We start from the raw sequence: 24,603 nt of genomic DNA, 5'->3' as shown, positions 1-24,603 counted from the left end.
AATTTACTGGGGAAGACAAAGTTTAGGTCAGGGTTCAAACTTTACCAGAGTTCAACAGCAATGATGCAGATGAACTCCTGTTTGTACTCCCTCCTTAACCACCTTTTGATGTGTGGAGGAATGAGGTGTATTGAATACATTAGCTATCATGAAGTATTAACATTTACATTGTGGCAGTATCCAAAAGGACTCAAATCAAACTCCAGGCAATGTTGTGAGAAGCTCCATCTACCTGCACAGCATCGACCCAAAGAGCTGGTAGTCCATATAATCAAGGTAAACACAGACTAGAAAGGGAATTGTTTTGCCTAAGACCTCATGATTAACTGGTCCAGAAAGACATCTAGCACAGTTGTATTTTGTCTTCTTCTCAGTACCCTTTTTGTTAAATGAGAATGACTCCCAACTCTTAATTTATTTCAGACTTTTGTTTTCATTATGAGAAATAGTAATCACATGCAAAGCCTGTAGGTAGCTGAGAGTCTTATAGTTTTCCCCTTAAATGGAACAAGTGATTTTTTTTTTTTTCCTATTTGGGAATGGTTGGGGTTTTTTTCTCCCTTCTTCTAAAACATGAATTATAAGACAGATGAGATTTATTAACAGACCTCTGACAGAGCACTTTATTATTTCTGCCTGTGTACTACTAACCTGAAACAGCAGAAAATGGATAATGGTTCAGGCTTGCACCTCAGAAAGAAAGTGAAATGTTGATCAGGGCACTGAGAAAGGAAGAAGAGCATGGGAAGAAAAGCAGGAGTGGTGTTTAGATCACTAAAAGCTTTTTCCACTCCCTTTCTTTTTATGCCAGGAATTCACAAGTGTCCTCCTTTGGTAACAGAAGTGGTGGTAGTACTTGGCTGAGCAGTATTTCTCCAGTGGATCCCTTTAGCTGCCAGCTGCTCAAAGGCAGGAACAAGTCCAGCTTGGGAAGGCACGGACAGCAGCAGAAGTGAGCTGGGACAGCACTTGGGAGCTGTATGACCATCAAAGCTGATGGAAAACAACTTGCTCTATCTCAGTACTGGGTTATTACAAAGGTGGGATATGAGGCAGTGCCAATAGGAGGCTGAACTCTCCAAAACCATTTTCTATCCCTCCAGAAATTAAAAAAAAAAAACAAAAAAAAAAACCAGAAGTGGCATTCTGTTGCAAACTTATAGTAGACATGACTTACTGGTCATGTGAAGTGATACCAGCAAGGAGGACATGTACCCTATATCGTAAGACATGGTTATATTCACACAGATAGACAGATCTCCAACAAAACCATGTCTCATCCACTCATAGAGTGTGTAAGCGCTCGGACATAGACCTGTGGCTACATCTCTTCTCATAAGCTAACTGGTGCTGTGGCTTGCCCTCTGGCCTTGAGGCTAGCTGCCATGGCCTGGCCATATCCATATGATCAAACTCCTTCAGCCTCCAAAACAGCACGGGGACATCTAAACTGCCCTACTGGAAACAGTTCCTTGGGTTGTGTTGACCTCTAAATTGTACCCATGAATTGCTTGGGCATAGGATAGCTGTCCTGGGACAAAACCATGCCATGGACCATTATGAGCCTTTAACAGTGCAAACAGCTGAAAGTGGAATGTGTTCAAAAATAAGTCAAAAAGAGAGACAGACTACACTTACGCATATATGTTCATGTACAGATGCGCACACATTTCCTGTGCTTGCATAAGTCTTATTTTCCCTAAAACCAGTGTAGAAGACAGGTAGAGGAAAATCATCACTCAATTTAGGATTGAGACGAGACACCTAAATGCCTACTGATACTTAAATATGCATTGGGTGACTATTACAGTCACTAGCATGATAGAAGTCCAGTCAGTAGAAGCCCAAAGGGTAGTTCAGCTGACCAATCCCTAAGAGAAAGACCAAAGAAACAGAGGCATCTAGTGCTTCTTAAAATGTCCCAAGCAATCAAAAACTTTGGCGTGAGATACCAGGTCTGACAGTGTCCCCAGGAGATCCTTGCCCTTCTGCCACGGAGTGACAAGCCAAGGGAAATATCATAGGGCATTTTAAGTGGCACTAGACATCTCTCCATGGGCAATTGAATCAAGGACACATGTTTCCATCAGCTGTAATGGGACACATTGCCAGTGTCTACATGGTGACTACACATGTTTTAGAGGACAATAGCTAAGTTTATATGTCTTCAACCCAATTTGAATTCACTCCTCTTGAATTTCTGGCTCACCCGCCAAATCTGGCTCACCCGCCTTATCACTCTCTACAGCTACCTGAAAGGAGGTTGTAGCGAGGTGGGGGTCGGTCTCTTCTCCCAAGTAACAAGCCATAGGGCAAGAGGAAATGGCCTCAAGTTGCACCAGGGGAGGTTTAAATTGGATATTAGGAAAAATGTCTTCACTGAAAGGGTTGTCAAGCATTGGAACAGGCTGCCCAGGGAAGTGGTGGAGTCACCATCCCTGGAGGTACTTAAAAGACATGTAGATGTGGCACTTAGGGACATGGTTTAGTGGTGGACTTGGCAGTGCTAGGTTAATGGTTGGACTCGATGACCTTAAAGGTCCTTTCCAACCTAAGTGATTCTATGATTCTGTGATCTTTCCAGTAATTTTTGGTTGCTGAATAAGCTCTGAGAGCTACATCACAGATTTACTGTAGTCGCTTTCACCCGTGAAGTAATTTGTTCATTTATGCTTTGGGTTCCTCTATCATGATTAAGACAACAAACAAATGGGTTTTCATTTCCGTCTATAAACAGTGGCATTATCACAAGTGCCCATTGAAATCAAATGAAAACTGGCATCTTAACTCTGGAAAAGCAATTACCTAGTTGCCAAAAAAGTTCTGCCACTCACAATAACAGAAGTTTATTCCTGAGTCTCATATCTCCTTTGTACCGTTGTCTGATCCCATCATGTTGATGGGAAACCATAACTGTACAGAGTGAAACAGGTTGCTTATGTTGTGAGCCTGGGTCAGTCTTAATAAGGTCTGATGATCTGAATTGACTAAAATTCACCTCGTAGCAAACACAGAACAGCAAAATGAAAGACCAGAAAATCCTGATGAGGTGGGTAAGAAAGGCATGGCTGCAACAGAGTGTCAGAAACATATCTACTGGAAAGTTTTCTTTTAATTAAATACATCATGAACTTATTATATCTTCTATACAATATCGCTGTTCATAACATGAGAGCTGAGCCCATGAAATCATAAAATGTTGAATCCAGTTTTAGTAGAAAATATAATACATGAATCTGATAGTTTATGAAAATAACATAGCAATGAAATCAGATGGCAAAGATTTTCTGCCTAAGACATGAAAAGCTACCCCACTCATGACCACTTATTCTTTGGGAGCATTTGGGGAAATCTCTCACAATAAGCATAAAAGGAAACACTCCCAGAACTTGACTTAAAATCTAATTAAATTCAAACTCTTTTTTTTTTTTTTTTTTTTAAAGACTGCATCTTATTATCAACTGAAGTGTTTCTCTCATGATCTGGAAGTATTTTATAGGTCAGCATTCAGAAAATCTTGGCAAAGTTTGCATTTTGCCCACTAAATCTTTGACTGTCTGGAGCTTGGCCATCGATCCCACTTTGAACATCAGTGCCTACCTAGAGCTGGATTCTTATTTCTACAAAGGCCAGTTTATATCCCCCCGGTAATTTGAAAAGTGACAAAATAGCAATACACCACAGCCTCCACTTAAAGGCCCACTTAACACTGCCAGAATTGCCTCTGGAGAGGAATCAAGACTATAGATAGGATACCAAGGTAAGAAAGATAAGCAGCTTGCTGAGAACATCAGAAAAAAATTGATGGCAAGCAAGCCATATCTAAATTAGTAAATAAAATAAACCAAAGACTGTCCTCTGGTCTGGAGGCCAACTGGTATGCATAATTCTCATAGCTGTCCATACAGCTAAGTTCTCCTCTCCAGAAACATGATGACTGCATCCAAATTGCCAGTTGGGAATGGTCCTTCTGCTATCTCTTAAACCATGCCTGGGAACTATCTGGGTGAGAACAAGTACCCAGAACAAAACCAGTGCCAGAGACCACATGGACAGCAACACGGACTATGTATGCCAGTGCTCAGGCTTTTGACCTAGTTTAGGACTCAACAGAGGCAGGAGTCTTGGGACTGTGTTCAGACCCAGCAGCTCTCTCAATATAAAACATAGGAAGCAACATCCATGCCGATTTCTTAGAATTGGAATGGTTACTTACAAATGAAGAGACATACGGTGGAAAATAAGGTCACTGCCACAAACACTGCCACCAGAAGCTTGACTGAAGTTGGCACTGGCTGTGCAAGATACTGCAAGGATATCTGTGGAAGGGAGGAGATGACTTCCTTTCTGCCCTGTGACAGAGCCGTCGAGATCCTCAAGGATGGCCGAGTGAGGAAAGGGGAAAGACACTTGGAAAGGTGAGTTGATGAAGGTCAGACGTTCAGCTCTCACTGTAAACCCACCTGGGGGGAACAAGCAGCTTTTCAGAAACAGAGACTGACCTCTTCAAGTAATAGGCCTCAAGACATCTCTGGAGAAAAAGAGACTAGCTTCATTTCACCTTTGCTTTGGAAAAATGTCTGTTGAGTCAACAAGAATGGGAGATTCAGGAAAATAAATAAATAAATAGAGATGGTTGTAGGAATTGCCATTGCTGTGCTATGGCCAGGTCCAAGCTGAACAGTGCCCTGTTGTGACGGGACTTGTGGTTACAGACTCCTCTGATCCAGGTGCTTCTCCTGGCCCTACCAGCATCTCCTCAGTGACTCCAAATGCTTCTTCACAAGTTCCATTGCCCAAAGTTATGGTCCCCAAAACAATGATTCTTATAGATCCTTTCTGCCTTTTTTATAAGATAAATTATTTAGAGATAAAGACTGTTTATGTGTGTGTAAATATACTTGTGTGCATATGTACAGTACCTGGCACAATAAAACCTTAGCTAAAACTGTGGCTGGAGGATCTTTTCATTACTGTAACACAGATAGCTACAAAAAGGAGGAATATTCATGCGGGCTATAGCACAGGAAGTTTTTGAACACACTGTCTCCAGAAATGTCAGAAAATCATTGCCCCATGGACCATAACAAGTCAGCTTTGGCATGAGTGTTCATGCACTGCATTGGTTACTATATGACTACCCTATTCTCAGTTGTAGCCTCTCTGAGTCAGACTTTACTATTCCTCCTGTCCTTTGATCTCATCTCCTGAAGTCTTTTTCTCTGTTACGTTATTGTAGGGCAGTATTCATTCATATATAAATATATTTAAGAGGTAATTGCAGTTGTAACACTCTTCAAAGAGCCTTTGGGTACCTCTTCAAAGCTCAAAAGGATGCTTAGTTTACACATTATCTTAGGCAAATTCACCTAAGGTTTAGGCTGGCCTGAGGTAGGAGCTTGGTGAAATTCTGCAAGGTTGTGTCATAGCTATTAAAGAAATCATCGCTCTTGAAATTTTACCTCCCAAAATGAAGAAGCAGAAACAAGACAGTGTATAAAAACCCCTTCCCTTGAGAAAATGAAATCAGTGCAAAAATAAGGCTACCTTTGTCTTAAAAACATGTGCAATATGTGTCTTCAACTAAGTGATGAAGTTATTTCCAAGGGAGATTGGAGACAACCTGCAACCTCAGACCATGCAGAGCAGAGCAGCTAAAGGGTCTGGTTCAGCCCACCAACAGTGTCAGCAAAATGCACACACTGAAGAGGGTGAGTATTGTTGAGGTCTGGCTGTTATGCACGTCTCTACAATCCCAGCTCAGGGATTTTCTGTGTTCATCTGAGCTGCAAACCAAGCACAGCATTTATCTCGCATCTACATATCATCATCTCATGCTGCACCTTCCTGTGAATGGGGAAGAGTTATTATCCATCTCTCCAAGTCACGAGGAAGTGAAACATAGAGAGTGACACTTTTGAAAACTATTAATACAGTGAAACCTAAGGAAAACAGGTATGCAAATACCTCAAAACCTAGCTCTTGATAATTCACCTATAGCAAACATACTGGAAAGATTACAGAAGCAAAACTGGGCCAGTACTCTTCATCATTATACAGTGTTTTTTGTGGGATTCAGCTGAAATATCTATCAGTGGTTGTCTGTGGAAACTATGAACTTCTAAACATCTGAATCTGAAATGGGAGGAAGCCAGGGACTGTGGAAACTCTGCCAAATAAATGTAAATCAGACTCACCCTGCCCTTGGTAACAGCCAGAACAAGTCCTGATCGCTGTGCAAGTGTTCGCATCAAAGTTCCTGAAAGCTGTGTTGGAGATGAATAGCTGGTATCTTTTGGGAGTTTTTAGTCCTGCTGACATACAGGTCCTATCCTGCAACGAAGAAACGAAGAGTGCTGGGAAACGTCACCATGTGAATCTCCAAGTCTAATCAGTCCAGGATGAAGCAGCTGGGACACAAGGATGTGATTGCACTCAAGCCCATGGTTGTGGGGCAATGTACGCTGTTTGAAGGACAGATCTAAGCTATTGCTTTGCAAATTCTGACAAGTAACATCTGTTTAATTCACCATTTGAAGTATGTGATAGTATTATATTCAGGGCAGTGATTGCCTTGTTTGCTTTGCACAGGTTGTTGTGTAGTAGTTAGGGTTGGACATTTGAAGGGAAAGGAAATTGCACATTCCCAGGGAAGAAAGAATCCACCTGGAAGGCACAGTGAGCAGATTTGTTTACAGTCCCTTTTACTTTACCTTGTCTTGTCTAGCAGGCAGGAAATTTCCCTGCTCTACAAAGCTAATCATTCTGATTTCTTTTCTAAGAAAAACCTGACTGTTGAGATTCAAAGCCCTTTCGTGTGATTGGGGATGCAGGAAAGCATTTAAGCTAGGCTCTCTTCAAAGCTCTAGTTGACTTCAGGGTCCATCAGAGCAACAAGAAGTGGAAAGGAAGAGCAAAACCCACAAGTGATGGGAAACACAATGGACAGACTAGATTTTGTGGTGATTGTGGGCCATGACACAGGGGAAGTGTACATCTCTCTGCCAATTTATCTTGGAAATGGGCTGGGAAGAAGGATGTACTCAGATCTAGTGGGTAGCCTGGAGGAGGAAGGGCTGAGAGGAATGTGTGATACCTTTTCTGAGGCACATAAACACTGTTGTAGAACAACTCTCAAAAGCCATAGTAGAGAATCAATGGAGAAATCCACCCTCTGTGAAAACATAGTCTTTAATTGAAAATGTAGAATGAAATATATTTTTATAAATATATTATTACTTCAAACAGATGGTGCTATCTTCATTCTCATTAAGAGACAGTAGCTCCATCACCTTTTTTACTCTGAGGCCAAAACATCTGGGGTGATGGTCCTGGTCCTTGGGCCATCTTCTTCCAAGTCACTGTTAAGCAGAAATCCCTGACTTCTGGTAACAAATCTGTCAGAAAGACTCTATTGGTTTTTTACTTACACTTGCCTGTTCTTCCATCCCACCTCCCTTTCTATCTTTTTTTTTTTTTTTAGTTAATTTATTTTATTTAAATAAATAGCAAATAGAAGAAGGGTGTGAGACGATAATTCCTCCATAGTGTGTGTCACCTGTCTCAGACCTCCTGCTTTTTCAGGAAGAAATGCTTCTCCTCAAATGGCTCCACAAGGACAATGAGTTGCTTTATGAAAGTATGCAAGAGGATTGCTGAATGTCTAGGAAGCTAACAGAAGTCCTTCCCTTGGCTTTTATCGGCCCTGGATTTAGCCCTGCCACTAACATTTTAATTGATCAAAGCCCCAATTTTTAAATGCCCTGATATTTCCAGAAAACAATCTTGTTTTAAAACACTTCTTTCAAAAACTGGAAGGGCTAGCAGAGAGGAATATCCAAGGTTTCCATTAAATTAATGTCATAAAGTTTTAATTGATATTAAAGAGACATCATTATTAAAGGGAGAATTACATAAATTAAGATGTAAATTATGACAAGGAGGCTCTTATCATGAGATAATCAAAGATAATCACCCCCCTGGGGTACTTCAAGAAACAAGGCACAGCTGAGCGCCTCTAAATCTCTTAACAAGTACAACATCAGAGTCTTTCCATGGATCCTGCAAAGCAAAAACAAAGACATCCACCCTTTGGTGTCTGAGAGAAATTAATTGCGTCATTGGGACGCTGCAAGGTTGGACTGGTGAAGCCAGGATTTTATGAGCTACATACTTTTAACAGACCTACTACAGAGGTTTCTTTCTGTGAGCTTCCAAAGAAAACTCATTTAAAACTCTTTTTCTGCCAGTCAGAGAGAAAATTAATTTCATAAACAACAATAGAAAACTGAGCAGGGCAAAAAAGACCTCAAAATCATGAACAAGCAGCTATGGCCAGTTGTAACTAAAATTCCATTGTTATCCATGTTATTAATCTGTTAACAACCTGGTAACACCCAAAGGACTTTGTCCAGCTGCCTAAAGAAATAATGGAAGAGGATCATATTTACTGCATAAATAAAAATGTTATGTTTTGACAGCATTTTTCATTCTCAAGTAAAAAAATATCACTCTGTGTTCCAGGTGGACCAGTGATTCTATGAGAGAGCAGAGGAAACCAAAGTGTTAACGAGGACAGAAATCAAATCTGTTATTCCCCCTCATTATTCTCAAATCACTAAACTAAACCCAGTTGTGTATGATTAAATGGTGTCTGTTTATTACAGCAAAAGGTATATAGTAATTTATATTAGAAAATCTTGTTTAAACAAAAATTATGATTTCTCTTAAAAAGTTCAGATTCTGTGAAATCCCAAGGTTTTTCTGAGACCATGTTAATCTTGGAAAAAAGCACGAGTAGGGAAAAAATTAACACTTATCTTACTAAAATCCTTCAGCTCATAAGTTGAACAGAAGTGTGATTTTGGTTTTACTTTTGAATGTGGTTTTATAAAGCATATACATGAATATGCATTATAATATATAATCTTTTAATAGTTCTAAATTCAGATAGAAAAATCAGAGTCCTTGTTTTAAATTTGTTTTAAAAAATCTTCAAAACTTCCATACTGAAATAAAAAGACAATTGGAAAAAATGCTGAATTTTCCTGCGGAATGCAATCTCCAGTTTCTCAACAGCTGATGTTTATTCAGCCCTACCATCAGCTGGTATGAATAGAGCACCTGAAAAATGAGGCAAGATCCAGCTGATCAAATGCTATTTCTTTTCTGCTGCTGCCAGCAGAAGCAACAAAATCCTTGGTTCCAGCAGGTTGGGAGAGCGGTACTGATGCTCCAAGTTTCTCTGCTTCATCACCAAATCAATGTCCCTTGCAGGTGCTGCTGCTGAAGGCATCATCTTTCCAAGGAGTGGAAGACAGCTAGAGAACTAAGCAAACAGATCAGTGCCCAAATCTCATCCTGAAGCTGGGCCCAAGTATTTATCTTTACGTACAAACTATTTAAGATCCAAGCTTTACCCAAGCTGCCATGGGGCAGAGGCTGTTCTTCAGGTTGCTTTCTTATTTCTCCAAATTCCTGTTTGAAGCGTTGCTGTGCAATTCAAGAGATATTGAAATAATTCCTGCAGTGCTTACCTTTTGCCCAATGTGTCCAATTAAGACGCTATCAGCTACAGAAGTGTTTCCCAGGCTTTCTACGATGTCAATGCCAAAGTCTTTGCAAGCATAAATCCAGAAATGTTGGAGTTCAAGGTTACTGCTACTAAAAATCTATATAAAAACATAACAGAGGAATAATAATTAAAAAAAAAGATTGTGATGTATAACTTCACTTACAATACAAGAGACAGGGGAAGTACAAAAACACATAAAAGTGTTGAATGTGTATTTAGTATTTGAGCATCTCTCCTTAATTTTTTATTTCTGCTTTTAATTAATAATACAAAAATCTTTACAGTCTGCCAACTTATTTTCATGTTAAAAGAAAAAAAGAACAGTATGAAAAACAATCAGAACTGAGAATCAGTAATAGACAAGGTACAAGTGCTCTAAATATTTTGGGGTTTATTACTGGAAAGAATAGCAGGGTAAAGAAGTTAATGTTTGTAGCAGAAAGATGCCTTGAAAATAAGCAGAGGTAGTGCTTACAGTCACCTAACAGCAAGAAGACTGTTCCTAGAGGGACCTCATAGAAAGAAGCAGAATAAACTTATTCATGTATGCTAGGTCAGTAACATACAAAGAAATTACAAGTTAGCAGAGAAAACCACAAAAACAAAACTGCAAAACACCTTTTTGTTTTATTTCTTTTCATACAGGTAAGTTTTTCCAGAAAAAGAATGCACCAGTCTGAAAAAACACACTGAAAAATTGGACACCTTCAAGGGAAGAGCCATAGGATGGGTTAGACTAGAAAACATGCCTTACAGAGAAACACATACAATCTGTTCAGCTCATCAGACAGGGGGTTAAGAGGATCACAGCCTCTAAGCACTGGTATGGGAAAAAAATATCAGATAATAAAGGACTGTGTGGGGTTTTTAATCAGATTAAGTAATAGTGAGCTACAATACCTGGAAAGTGAAGCTAGACAAATTAAAAAAAAAAAAATGTACATTTTTAACAAGAATGAAAAAACTCCCATGGAAACCATTAACCCTATGAAGGTAACATATCCTCTACCAACTGCAATCTTTACGAATAGCTCAGATCCAGTGGGATGACTTTTTTGGCTGCATGATCTAGTGGAAGGTGTCCCTGCCCATGGCAGGGGGGTTGGAACTAGATGATCTTTAAGGTCTCTTCCAACCCAAACCATTCTATGATTCTATGATTACAGTGGCAGACAGATGCTAGATGGTGACAGAGGACACCAGCTATTGATGAAAGTAGTACTGATTCTGCACTGGAGCAGTAAGAAGAGCTCACACAAATTGTTTTTCTGGCTTTGTCACCAAAGTAGGAGCCTCCAGCTGAGGGACATGGACATAGAGGTACAAGAGCTTTACCGTAACTGTGGCCTATTTGCAGCCTTAAAAGATGAAGTCAGTGTAGAAGTGATACACTTGTAAAGATCCTGAGCATCACAGAGGACAGTCAGGACAAACGTACCTGTGCTCCACCTTGGCTACTCCAAGCTGTGAAGTTGTTGAACTGAACAGGTCTGTTTGGGCTGTCTGGCAAATATTCTGGGTACACCAGCAACCCATACCTGTTTAAGAAAGAAAGCAAAGGAGGCTGTTTCTTTACAATGCCTGTATTCATGAGCAGCTTTTCCTATTCATCATTTTGGTATCTAAAATCTTAAATCTGTAACAGTTCTCTGCATGACACTTTATCATTTAATCCAAAATCAAAGACTGGTGGATAGCAATATTTCTTTTAGGCATCTAATCATGCCAGAGAGCATAGTTAAAATTTCTTTTCAAGTATTTTCAGAATTAGCCACGTCAGGGCTAACAACCAGTGTGCAGTACCACTGACAGGCGCCTGCTGCAAAACACCCCCACCATGCTCATGAGCTTTCAACTAGCATCACCTTCAGATAAGCCTGACGTGAATCTGGACAGATAAGGCTTTTCTATTGGATTCAGCCAACTTGGAGTACATTCCAAATGTGTACATCCCTGAATGCAGCCTTTGGTTTGACCTTCTCAGAGATTTTAAATCCAGATTAATATCCAGATTTCCTCAAAATTCAGATGACTCTGTCCACTGACTTTTAGTACTATGTCATTTTTTACTATCGTTTCTGTTTTAGGGAAGTATGGACAAAAGCTCTAGTGAATAGCTGTTCCTGGATGCTACAGGAACAACAGTTATATGTAATGTCTGACGTACATACAGCATCTTTTATCCCATTGGACTGCAATGGGATAAAGTGATTAGTCTCTTCAATCTACTTAATGAGAGGCCAAATTCTAATAGTTGAGTGTTCATGCTGCTATGATATAAAGCATGGAGGTAAGAAATGCCACTCCAGCTTGTGTAAGCCAGTGTCAAGTCTCTAATGGTGGCCTGCAGGAGATGTTAAAGGAGCGTAAGAAAGAAATCATGTATCTGTTCTCCTGCATGCCACCCTCTTCTGCTCAAAACGTCTGTTATACTTAAAAATGAGCTTTCAATTCATCACATGAGCACATGCTTGGGTGCTTTGCTTTTAAATGGTTGATGAGGAAATGTGTTAAATGTGGCACCTTAAACTACATCAGGATCATTTAAACAAGGGGGTAAAGTGGAGGAGCTTGTTAACAGCACTGGGAAACGCTGCAAGTTAACAAATTGGGCTTGTGAACGAAGAAGAAAGGACTGTATTGAAACTACTAAGGAAACTGTTCACAATCAGGCTCTGAAAAACAGCCCCAACCACATTGTTATCAAACACTGATTCTGCTCTGCTGTGGAGAACCCTGCTTACAAGAGAGGAAGCCCTAAAAAGGTGCAAAATTGGAAAAAAAATCCTGAAAGGAGGGGCAAAGCATTTTCTGCTCACCGCTCCAATTATAGTTAGCACTACTATGCACTGACAGAAAATCTCTTTAACTAAAAATCCCCAAGTACCTTGTGCAGGAATGAGCTACGTTCTCACTGAAGGACAGGAGAGGAATTTTGGATGGTCCCTCTGGGGAGAGATGAAATAAATAACCATACCCAGCAGCACACACTAAGTTACCCTGCAGAGAAGCATATACGACAGTGAAAAAAAGATTACCACAGATTTCTGGAAATTAAAATAAACTTAAGAAAAACCCAAATTAAAATCCCAGCTGAGGTCCATTCAAATTCTGGTAAGTCTGGCTGGTAGAAGCTGGTACCTTGTTTCTGTGTCCTCAATCTTGTCCTGTTTTCACTCTGTCCTTGGGCCAGTCTTAAAAAAAAACTGTTCTCAAGCCAGGCAACAAGGGTTGGCCAAGCAATAGAAGTATTTGAGCCAATAGAAGTATTGGCCAAGCAATAGAAGCAAATGATAGAAAAATGATATTACCATAGTTCTTCAAGAAGTAGGTGAGAAAAAAGTGTGTGGAAAACTTCTTACCCTGTTGTGGTTTAGCCCCAGTTGGCAATTAAGTACCACACAGCTGCTCGCTCACCCTCCCCCTGTACTGGGATGGGGAGAGAATCGAAAGAGCAAAAGTAAGAAAACTCGTGGGTTGAGATAAGAACAGTTTAATGATTGGAACAACAACCAAAAAAAATTGCAATGAGAAGGAAAACAACAAGAGAGCGAGAGAGGAACAAAACCCAGAAAAAAAACAAGTGATACAACCGTTCACTACCCACCGACTGACGCACAGCCATTCCCGAGCAGCAATCACTAGCCCCCAGCCAACTCCCCCAGTTTATATACTGAGCATGATGTCATATGGTATGGAATAGCCCTCTGGCCAGTTTGGATCAACTGTCCTGGCTGTGCCCCCTTCCAGCTTCTTGTGCACCTGACAGAGCACGGGAAGCTGAAAAGTCCTTGACCAGTGTAAGCACTGCTCAGCAACAACTAAAACATCAGTGTGTCATCAATATTATTCTCATCCTAAATCCAAATCACAGCACTATACCAGCTACTAGGAAGCAAATTAACTCTATCCCAGCCAAAGCCAGGACATACTCCTGTAAAATCCTTTCTAAGTAGCAAGGCATGAAAGAAAAGTAAATCACAAACTACTCAGTTTATTGATTTACTTCTCAATCTGTATCTTTCTCATATCTCCCGAAGCAAATACAGCAAAAGGAAACAACATTAGCATGAAAAAGTGAGACCCCCTAAAAGTCAAGAGAAAAGGGAGAACTACATCTTCAGGATATGTCTGTGGCTGAACAACTAAACTTACTCAGACCTGTGGTAAATTACTTGGTTTGGATTCTTTTTAACAGGATAAGTGAATAACCATGGGAAGATGTGCCGTAAGTTATTGTCACTTAATACCTCTTAATGAAAAAATTCTGGAGTTGCATTCTTTGTATTATTGTAAGAGGTGAAAAATAAGTGAAGATAAGGTTTGCCTGATCTTAAATTAGGAATTTGGTACTTACAGAGTCTGTGGCAAGTGGGTTATGTGAGTTACAGACAGTGAGTTAGGAGCTTTTCTACTCTAGGGGAAAAACCTGCTCTGACCTCCTTCATTTGGACAGCAGCCAAACCTAGATGGTTTTGGATGGTGTCCTTATAGCGATGTTTTCATGTGCACATCTTGGCATGATCCCTCTCACCTATCTTAGATGTGTAAAAATTTGATGCTGAAGTCCAGGCTGGTAAACCTAGGCTCCCTTTCCTGGAAAAAATAAGTCATAGGCATGTCCAGAGGGCAATTCTTCTGCTCTATCCTTAGATAAGATTAATTGCTCTCTGGAGGTATCTAGTTCTCTAAGGGGGGTCTAGGATGAGCTTTCTTGCAGCTAGAAGAAGAGCTTGTTCTCTAAGATCAGGACTGACCCACCACTACCATTCATAGGTCACCGTAAAGTGTTAAAACACTAATCACTTTTTGGTCCCTGATGGTCCAAATAAAAGCCGAGCCTGGTGACCTAGAGGTGAAAGCCTCCATACACCAATTACTTTCTTTTGACCCATCCAAGTGTGTTCCCTGCAGTCGTGATCTCTGACATCTGTCAAGCAACAAAGAAGTATCAATACCCAAAGCCCTGCTTTCTCTATCCCCTGGTAAAACTGCTGCTTTTTCTGAAAGTGCAGCCAAAGACCCTTTTCCTTTAACAAAATACTTCTGCAGTCCAGTCACATTATTTCCAGGATCTTTTACTTGCGACTCCAATCGTGCGTTCTACAGATGATTCATAAGGAAAAAACCTGCATATTTATTCAGCCAGCTAGTGGCTGGAGGGCAGGGGGTTTAGGCAAGCAGGGAATTTTGTGTGGAAATCAATTCTTTGTGGAAGTCAGTATATTACAAATGTCCGTGCAACCAAAATTCCAGAGAGAAATTACCTCCCCGAGCATGCCAAATACCTGGAGGTGTGCATCGCAAGTCAGTAAAATAAAGTGGTTGACGTTTTAAGTGTCTCTTAACCGTACAACACTGCTAATGTAAATATTTAATGAATTTCTTTTAGATAGCCGGGGCTCAAATTGTTGACCTTAAAGATGACATTAAAGCTCTAGAGAGTGTGCCCAGCACTGCTCCCCCAGTTTCAGAACCTGTCAGGATGCAAGGAGTACCCCCAATGGGCTCGCTTCAGCATGCACTCACCTCGCAGAAAGTTTTAGAAAAGATCTCAGTAGGGATGAAACAGTGAGAAACAGTCAATGCCAAACAGATGCAGCCTCACCTCTTTGGTATTGTGGAGAATGGCTGGGTTGGGTGATACGGGGAAACAAATTCTTTTATCAACAACATGACCATCAGTCACTCCTCTGACATGGAAACACAGGCTGATCTCCACCCTGTTCATTCATTTAAGCTGTTTCCCAGTCCTCAACACCATGGCAAGAAAGGAAAGGGAGGATGCTTGTTGACTTTCTTAAACCCAGTGTGTATGTTGTTATGCATGAGCACTGCATGCTGGCTCTGGGATTTAAGGGCATTGAATGTTTATGAAGAGGAAGTTACTACAAAAGGTCCAAGACCCACTAGGCCCAAGACAACAAAAAGAAGAAGATAAAAAACTACTTTTTTTTTCCTGCACACAAAAATAAAACCAGGGACATAGGGCATACACTTCAGTGACAAAAGAGCTAATATCGAAGAGGGGCATCTTCAGTTCCTCATGCTGATAGCATTTAAAAAGCAAGAAACCAGCCTGCTAATGAAATTGTCTTATGACACTAAAAAGTGATAGCCAGGGCTTCCATACTTTATTTAAAAAAAAATACTAACCTTATAATAATAATTTTGCACTTATACTGTATGAGTATAAAATTTTATCTAACACCCTGGTTCACAAATGCACTTAAAAGCTTAAGTCAAGTGGAAACCATTGGGAATTGGTTCTCTGAATGTCTTTGTAGGCTCAGGTTTGAGTGACTGCTGTGTCCCAATTTCAACTCCGTTTAGGAGACCACTGATTTTCAAGGAAATTTAAGCTCTTCAGTCACCGATGCAAATTTAGGCTCCCAAGTAAATTGAGTAGTTATGAAAATATTATTGCAGGACTCACTGTGGAAAGCTTAACCCATGTAACACAGTATGGACCTAGAGCTCTCTGTCTATCTTAGCTGTAATCCTTGCCTTAAAGATTGCAGCCTGTAAGTTTAAAACCAGTAATTGAAAGATGGCAATCTGAAAACAAACAAATACAAAAACTGACAACCACTTAACAAAATCCAGGGGGGAAGTTTCTATTCTATGTCACGGCCTGGAAACAAAGCAGTGGGAAGATGAGTCTTTCCCATTACACTCTTCAAACCTCCCTATTAATTTAAGATTATAAATACCTAAAAAGCAATATCCAGTTCTTGACCCATTTGATCAGATAAAAGTTGCTGAAACTCTGTAACATCATGATGCTGGTGCTGGACCAGCATCCCTTGCATTAGTCATTATTACCATACCAAGAAAAACTCCACAGGACACAGGTGTTTTGCTTGGGAAAAGTGTGACTTTTTCTCTCAATAACCATGTCCTTCCATGTCTTCTGCTAAACACTGCTTGGTACTGTAGAATAGTAAGTGCACTTAATAATAATTTTAAGCTAGGCAACTTCTTCACATTTTCCTTTTGCTGCTGCAACGCCTCAAATAGCCCACTCCGAGAGACTGCTGACAATGAGGTTTATCAGCAACCCTTCAAGGGCCATCAGCTATTCTGCCTTGAGTAACACATCTTTGGAGAGCAGACTTAACCCTGATGTTCGGGTACACAGCCACAGACGCAGCTTTGGGCGTATCTACGAAGACATGTGAACCAAAAGAGCTAAACAAATGTGCTGAAAACCAACCACAGTCAGTTCACATGTACCCGTAGAGATAATTGCAGCAAACCTTTTCAAAAGCTGAGCCACTGGCGATCGAGTAGACAGCTCCAGGGTAAGTCAGTGCATGATAGTACAAAACTCTGTGTTTAGTGGAGCTGAAATTCATGTGATTCTGCCTAGTTGTTGTATTTTTAACCATATTTGATGGTCTTTAAAATGATAAATATGCCCTTGAGGGAATTGCAGAAAAGTCCTCTCCTTCTTCCTAAGTACTATTGTCTTCATACTAACATAGGAAATACGTTGGTCTCTCTTTCACCTTCAAATCTAGGTGCAGTTCTTTCCTCTTGGAACAGAAGCCCACGGGCGATTAGGTCTTCACATACACTTAATAATTGGTTTGGTTTCTGTGGGTTAGCAATAGGACAGGTCAGGATTTTTTTTTTTTGTGAAAATGTGCATTTGTCACAATTGAAACTGTGGTAAGAAAGGTCAGTTTCAATGAAATTTCAGGCTTAAAACAGTTGGGAAGGAAAAGTGGTTTGAAATTGCTTAATCACTGAAAATCATATTTTTTTTCCTTGAAACACTTAAAAGTGACTCTTTATTCTGAAATGTAACTGACATGAATAAGACAAAAAATATATGAACTAAAAGAAAGTATCAGAGAATTAATGAATAAAAATATTTTTACTGAGCTCAACTTTTTGATGTGAGGGTTGTTAGTCTGTTAGCTTTTTAAGAGTTTGATGTTTTATCACTATTTAGAATAGAGAAGCTTGGTTTCTTTTAAAATCAATGTCATTTTCATAGGACAGGGAACGCATTCTCCTTCTCACCCTGGAATGCAAATCTTGAACTGTACGTAAGTTGCCATTTTAAATCCAGACAGAGGTGCATTTGATATTGCTGAGTTTTAGTGTGTTTGTCATCAGCCCATTAAAATTGAGATTTTTTTATGACAGAAATAGGAAAAATTTGAGAGAAGCTGAGCCTAAACTTTTTCCCACTTTTTATGAATCCATGAGTATTAAGAAATAAAACAGCTTTTTAAAGTATCCCAGGATGAAGGACCTCACTGCAATATTTCCTTCCACTCAAGAGCAGTAAAATTTTCAGTAACAATACATTTCCCCATGAATGTAATTTATTTTGTAATATGCATTTGTTTTAATATCCCACCACAAGCACAGTTTCTGACAGCTCAGCAAGGAGCAAATGTTGTGTATATGATCTCTCAGATAAATGAAGCTCCGTATCTTTCTGATATCTTTGATTAGAAATGAAATGTTATGTTTTATACCTAAACTTCTTACCTCTATGTGGTTGGCAGGAGCCCTGACGTAGATCCCTGCTGGTGACAGTGTCTCAATGTTGGATAAACTGTCTGTTCCAGAAAGGCCAATGACTACGTTGTTACTGACTCTGTTCCCCTCTTCCGGTCCCTCTCCTTTCAGGAAAAAAAAAAAAAAAAAAAAAAGAGAAAAAGAGAAAAAAAAAAAAACAAAACAGAAATGTACATATAGCTGGAAACCCTCTATTATGCAAGTCACAAAACTTGCTGGGTTTTGCCCTGCCTGTGTTGCTGGCATGGCCCACTTGGGAATTAGCTTTCCCTGCTAACTGTCCTTGGGTAAATCGCTGTTTGAAAAGCACTTAGAAACCTGCGTTTAACACTTGGCAGAAGATGACTATGAGACGGTCAAAGACTGCCATGACTGCTCAACACAGTGGTGCATAGCATGGAAAGGGGAAGGATGTGTGCTTCAGAAATGTCAGGAGGCCACAAGCAAGATCTGATCAACATTGTAAAAATGGTAAAAAAACAGTTTCTGCCACAAAGAGCTTACATTTTAATGAGATAAAAACAATTAGGGAAAGGATACTACAATACATATTCTACAAAGAGGCAATAGAGACCATGGTTCTGCAATTCAATATGCACAAGACCCTGTACGAGGTGTAATATATGAATATAACACCAGCCATACTGTACCCCAGGTTTATGGAGAAAATGAATAAAGAGAATATTATAAAGCACATTTACAGTTGGAAAAAAAGAGATTCAGAGTGGGAAGTGGCTCACCTATGCGTACACAGGCATGCTTCTGGCAGTACTAGAATTCAAAGTCCTATCTATCTCCTGTGTCTCCATCCACTGCCCTACTTACATGTAAGAAAATTTCTAAATAGACTTAAAAACACCTGGCGCAACTGTGCACAAAAGTGGGGGGTTTGCCCCCCTAAGCAATGAAGTATAAGAAGAAAAAGGAAAAATCAATCAAAAAATTGATCACACAACTCGGAGTCACGGGGTGCCCCAGACCTAGTAACGGTATTGAAGTAGGAAGAAAAAAAAAAGAAATATCTTTTTAAACTACACCATAAAGAAATTTGCCACCCAACAGCAAAAAGTGGACAGTCCCATACAAGTCAAGTCCAAATAAGGACACATCAGCATATGTCCCCCTGCTCTGGTGTTTTGGAAGCAGAATACAAAGTGAATCATCTCTGTTTGGTCCACATCAGGAGCAAATTAAATATGCTTAGTTTTGTTTATTGAACGTAAATTATTATCTTCAACTATACCTGCTCAAGTTCTATTCCAAATACAGATCAATTCCCCAATCATTACTACCCCAAATGTAAGCTACGTGCCAGGAAAACCTATGTGCTTTTGGTTTTGGGGATGGCAGTCATTATTTTTAGCCTTCCTCTCAGTCTTTTGAGCCTTTCTCCATTTTTGGAACAAGATCCATTTAGGAAATATTTCCTTTCCAGGCTGTATTTACTACATTGCCACTACCAGAGCATGAACAGGATCCTAAAGCAGTCCTTTTGACAGCCATATAGGTTTTAGAGGTGGCATAAAAGGTCTTGGTGTGTCAATTAATTTTAAGCCCAGAGCAAATTTTTATGACTGTCTTGCAAACCTCCTGAAAATAAGGGTTTTAGATGAAATCACTGAGGGAGTCCAATTCTGGAGCTGCAAATAGCCAGCTATAATAAATATTCCTTCACAGGCAACAAAATGATATATAAATGCATCCATCAGACCCTCTGGAGCTGCTGACAGTGAAGCCATTAAAGACATCTTGGGGATAAGGTGTATTCAGGCTGAGACTTCAGCGGAAACATTCAGCTCAGCCCAGAGTCCTTTAACTCAGACACATGTCCCAGCACGAGCGAGCCAAGGCGTGCTGCCAGGATGGAGATCTTGTTCTGCTTCCCCATGGCCACAGGGGCTCTGTGCATCACTTTGGGCAAGTCGTTGCATCTCTCTGAGCCAGCTCTCTTTGTCTGCAAGATGTATACAGTCGCTCTCCTTTTATAGGTCTTGTCTGTTTAAATCATAATCTATCATTTCTCATTATGTTTATATACAGGACCTAGCATAGGGACTCGCTGTGTGTGTGGAACTGCAGGATCAGGACTGAAGGCTTATTTCCCCACCTCTGTTTATCTTAAAATTGGTCATTTTTATCCCATCTCTGATGGAAAACAAAAATCGAGCTATATCTTTAGGTATTCAGGCAACATGAGATCCCAGCAGAAGATGCTGCAAGTCAGTCTCCTGATGGTTAGTTAGGAGAAATATTTTGTTGTTTAACATTTTTGTTGCTCCAAGCTCCAATCTATTTAAGTGCTAAATCCTGTGCTAAACTTTTAACATATGCTTTCACTCCATTATCTTCGATGTCAAATGACTGAAGTTAAAGGTAAGTACGCTCTTAAATGCCTCACTGAACTGGGGTCTTAAATATTGCATAATGGTGCTCTTCCAAAGACAGATAAATCAATTCCCTAAAAAAACGTCCTTCTATTTGTACACTGAAAAAAAAGGGATCCAGATCAAGTGAAGACTGACCTGATGAAATGGAGTGTGTGGTCAAAATGAAATAGCTGCTAGGAGTTGCATGTGGAATCTTGGGAGCTTTATTCCAGATTCACTGATACCAGAAAATGTCTAAGATGTGATTAGAGTTCTCAGGGTGTAGTTAAGGATCTGCCATTCTTTTCTCCAAAGGCATTTTCATGTAAATGATAATCAGCACATGTTACTGCTACATGTACGATAGATATTTTCCTGCTTCACTTACCCAGTAGAAGCCCATGGCCTGAAATGTTATAGAAAACATTACTGTCCACATTAAGGTTTGAGATCCCAGTCAGACGGAGTCCTTGGCCAAAGGAGTCCAAAATACAACAGCCACGTATGTAAGAGTCTGGAAAGAAAGAAGTGCTGTGAGCAAAAAGCACACTGCATCTTGAAGTTTGGGAGAGTTTTATATTAGCTCCTCATCCTTTGATGCTGTGCAATTAACCCTTTTGGCTCCCGTGAGACTGCTTAGTTGCAGCTGCCCACCCTTACTCACCTGGCAGATCTTTGCCAACAGGCGGGCGTTGCTGAGATGGGCACAGTAGGGAAGAGGGGCCCTGAGCACAGAAATGGGTTAATGGAGGTGGTCCACTATTGTGAGGAAGAAGGAGGAGATCCAGTGAAAGGATAATGGAAGATCCCAAGAGTGAAGTATGTTATGAGCTCAGCAGCTGGATGATTGAAGTGGGATTGAAGGAGAGGAGGAATGTTTCAGAAGGGCAGGCAGCAAGGACAGGGCAGGTATCTTGTACACCTTGTCTAGCCAGACATGGTGACCTGCCCACCGTAGTCCAGGAACACAGCCAGCACTGCCTTCTGCCACCAGGAAGCCTAGATCCTCACTCAGTGATGAAGATGCCATAGGAAAGGCATAAGTGTGGGTTAGCTGGAGGGGAAAGTCCCATCCAGCGCCCTAAAAATATTATTTGAGCCCACCTAACTTGCTTCTATCACCACCAGTCTTTAGAGCCCTCATTGCCACTTCCACAGAGATAAATTTTGCACTTATCAGTGACAAAGTCAAAAGAACTTAATATGTTCCTTAACCTTCAGGTGATAGAATTAAATTTTGGCCTATGCTACTGCACAGCCCTGAGCCACCTCTGGGCTCCCTCGCAGTATATTAGTGCATTCATTTCCAGAGCTAGAATTAGCCCACCAACTCAGTGGTGTGGCATAAAAATGAAATATTATTTTAGGAAGAAGTTGTCCAGAGACTCAAAGGAACTAAAGCAGCTTAAAGCACTCTATCAAGTTTCAGCTGGGCTGACTACAGGTGAGGTTTTCTCACATTTACCAATCCAATTTGTCAACTGAAGCGAGAGCTGAGCAGGCTTTTGAGGACATCTGCCCCAGCTTTGCAGAAAAAGGTGGACATTTGAGATCATTCAGGTCCAACTCCAGTGCAGCCGTCTCACCTGCCATCCATGCGTTGCCAGCAACAGTCAGGGCACTACAGTGCTGCCGAAACACTTGGCCAACGTGGCGGAACTGGACCCCCTCCACCCAGAGCCGACTCGCCTCTCCCTGGAAGGCCTCCACAACCACAATGGCCCCCAGGTCCCGAGACCCCAGCTGCCTCTCGCTTCGCTTGTACAGACAACTGGAGGCACCTAGAATACAATCCAGTTGGAGCTGTCAGTGTTACTTCTCCATGGTGACCATGGGATGTGCAGAATGCCCCAAGCAACATCATGAGACCCACCATATTGACTCCATGAGACTCCATCTCCAGCAGTGATCTTAAACATGGGCCCAAAGACAAATAGCCACAGGCAAGCATATTTGATACTCCCTCTAAATACTCTTGTGGTTCCCTCCCTAAGAGCCTAGACATTTTTAGAGGAACATATATTAAAACCAGCAGGAAGCTGTGGTAGTTTTATGCCTTGGAAAGTTCCTTGTGTTCAATTTTAAATAGTCCTATGCGTGGGGAAGATGGATGTGACATTGATTTACCTTGGGTGAGGTTCTTGAAAAGGGGATTGGGCACGGGTGTACTGAACTAAACTGAAATGAGAACGTTTTGAAATTTCTTTAAAACTCTTGCTCTCCCCACTGTCCCTGCAGATGGGTGAGGAACCGTTACTACCCACAGTCTGAAGACAAGGAAAGTAAATCGTAGGGCTGGGGAAGGAATTGACATTCCTGAAAGGCATCCTTCCGTGGATCTATGCTCAGGATATTTTGGTACAAGGGGATTCAGGTTACGAATGTGCAATTTGGGCTTGTTCAGTGGAGGTGCAGAGGAGATTTCAAATTCCAGCACTGCCTGCTTATGCTCAGTAATGCTAATTTTTCTTTTAAAGAAGGTAAATTAACCACAAAAAACACTGCCCACTCATCTTCTGGTGACTCATCTGAGAAATCCTCCTATCCTTTAGCTCAAATAAAAACCTCAAATGGTTAGCCCATTTCAGAGACTATATTTATGAGTTCCACAGAAAATGGATCATAAATCTATGAGTAATATAAGCAGTTGGCTGCTGGATATCAAATGAAGTCTTGTGTCACAGTCTGAAAGCCCAAGGCATTTTATTTTTAAAGGAAACCTTACAACTGGGTTGCCAGATAACCTAACTCTCCTCAAATTATAATCACTGTGTCTGATTCTGCTTCCTCATCAGCTGGTGTCAATCAGGAAGCCACCTGTCAAGCTTCATGGTGTTTCATACAGGTAAAACTAAAGGAGAACTGAGATACCTAGCATTGTTTCTCCAGTGCTACTATATGCTACAAGAAACCACCACCTGTCTTTTTTATTGGTATCCCTAAACACTAAACAATGTCTCAATATTTTACACTGAAGAGTACAAACTTCATTGGGCTGTTTTGTTTTTCCTTCTTCTTAAAGTGACTAAATTGTAAATACAATTAAAAATTTAATATATTATGTACACTGAAACATGTTTTCAGAAGATACGTTCTTTTCTACACCCTTAGGCTCAGGCAAAACTAAAGGGTCTTTCCCAAGACGGCTTGAAAAAACAATGTGAAAATAATACGTCTGAGATATTACAATGAAATGCAGTTCAACTCCCAAGACTTCACACTTCAATGTCAAGCAATGTTTGGAAAGATAAACTCGCTTTCCTGGTTCTGGTATGTCTCAAAGTTATCCTATTAAGAAAGATCTCTAACACACAGTGATACCACAATGTGATTTTAATGGAGCAATTTTCCTCCTCAGTACATTTCTGTGAGAAAAGACTTCCTCACCTCTTGTAACACCTGCTTTTACACACTGTCTGAGGTGTGACATCCTCTCCATCGTGACATTTCCTTGAACAACAACCCTTCTGCTAATCAGTGCCACCACAGCTCTCAAAGGCAGGCTTTGGCCATTCACCCATCCTTCTCCAACATTGTAGGAGTACCTAGGGAAAGACACAAAAAAGGTACAAAAGTATCTGCACCTGCCAGAGGGCAAGAATGATGTTTACGCTATACTTATAACTCCAACTGTCCAAATTCAGAGCTGGTTTCAGTCCTATCTCACCATGGACAGTGGCATATCCAATGCGTCTGCATATATGGGCTAGGTATATTTTTCCTTGGCTGATGTTTATTTTCATCTTTTTGTCTCTCAAGCTCACAAATTTTCCTTAGATTATGTATGTTTACACCAAAGTATTTCAGTCTTTGAACTTTCTTCATCTTCCCAAAACATACATCGGTGAAAACCATCAGTTCTTCCTTCCTCAAGCCCCAGATACTTCTGAAAATTATACCATTAATCTTTCTGGGCATTGGAGTTGGGTTGCCTCCCAAACAGATAACATTTTTCAGCACTGGGACTCCAGGTTATGATGATAAGAAGTACAGTTTGACCATGACCTCCACACACAGAAGACAAAGAGAGCGCAAGGCAGTGAAACTACAGGTCACTGAAAACACAGAAGCAGTATTTCCAAACTGAAGTAATTCACTTTGAGTGTGTTGTTAATCAGCCTAAGT

The 24,603-nt window shown here is 40.5% G+C and overlaps 1 protein-coding gene across 1 annotated transcript in view; it reads right to left on the bottom strand.

Annotated features, from left to right (window-relative positions):
• Positions 1–24,603, bottom strand: part of PKHD1 (PKHD1 ciliary IPT domain containing fibrocystin/polyductin) — a 269,688-nt gene that overhangs the window by 125,160 nt on the left and 119,925 nt on the right. The window contains exons 38-46 of the mRNA XM_072857760.1: positions 23,866–24,023; positions 22,065–22,259; positions 20,867–20,992; positions 18,083–18,216; positions 12,462–12,574; positions 11,013–11,112; positions 9,537–9,671; positions 6,198–6,333; positions 4,217–4,463 (exon numbers count right to left, since the gene is read on the bottom strand). Coding sequence (XP_072713861.1) covers positions 4,217–4,463; positions 6,198–6,333; positions 9,537–9,671; positions 11,013–11,112; positions 12,462–12,574; positions 18,083–18,216; positions 20,867–20,992; positions 22,065–22,259; positions 23,866–24,023 — 1,344 coding nt within the window. The remainder of the gene's footprint in view (positions 1–4,216; positions 4,464–6,197; positions 6,334–9,536; positions 9,672–11,012; positions 11,113–12,461; positions 12,575–18,082; positions 18,217–20,866; positions 20,993–22,064; positions 22,260–23,865; positions 24,024–24,603) is intronic.

Source organism: Ciconia boyciana, chromosome 3 (assembly GCF_034638445.1).
Source record: "Ciconia boyciana chromosome 3, ASM3463844v1, whole genome shotgun sequence".
Classification (NCBI taxonomy): Eukaryota; Metazoa; Chordata; class Aves; order Ciconiiformes; family Ciconiidae; genus Ciconia; species Ciconia boyciana.
This window is presented reverse-complemented; position numbering and strand designations above follow the sequence as displayed.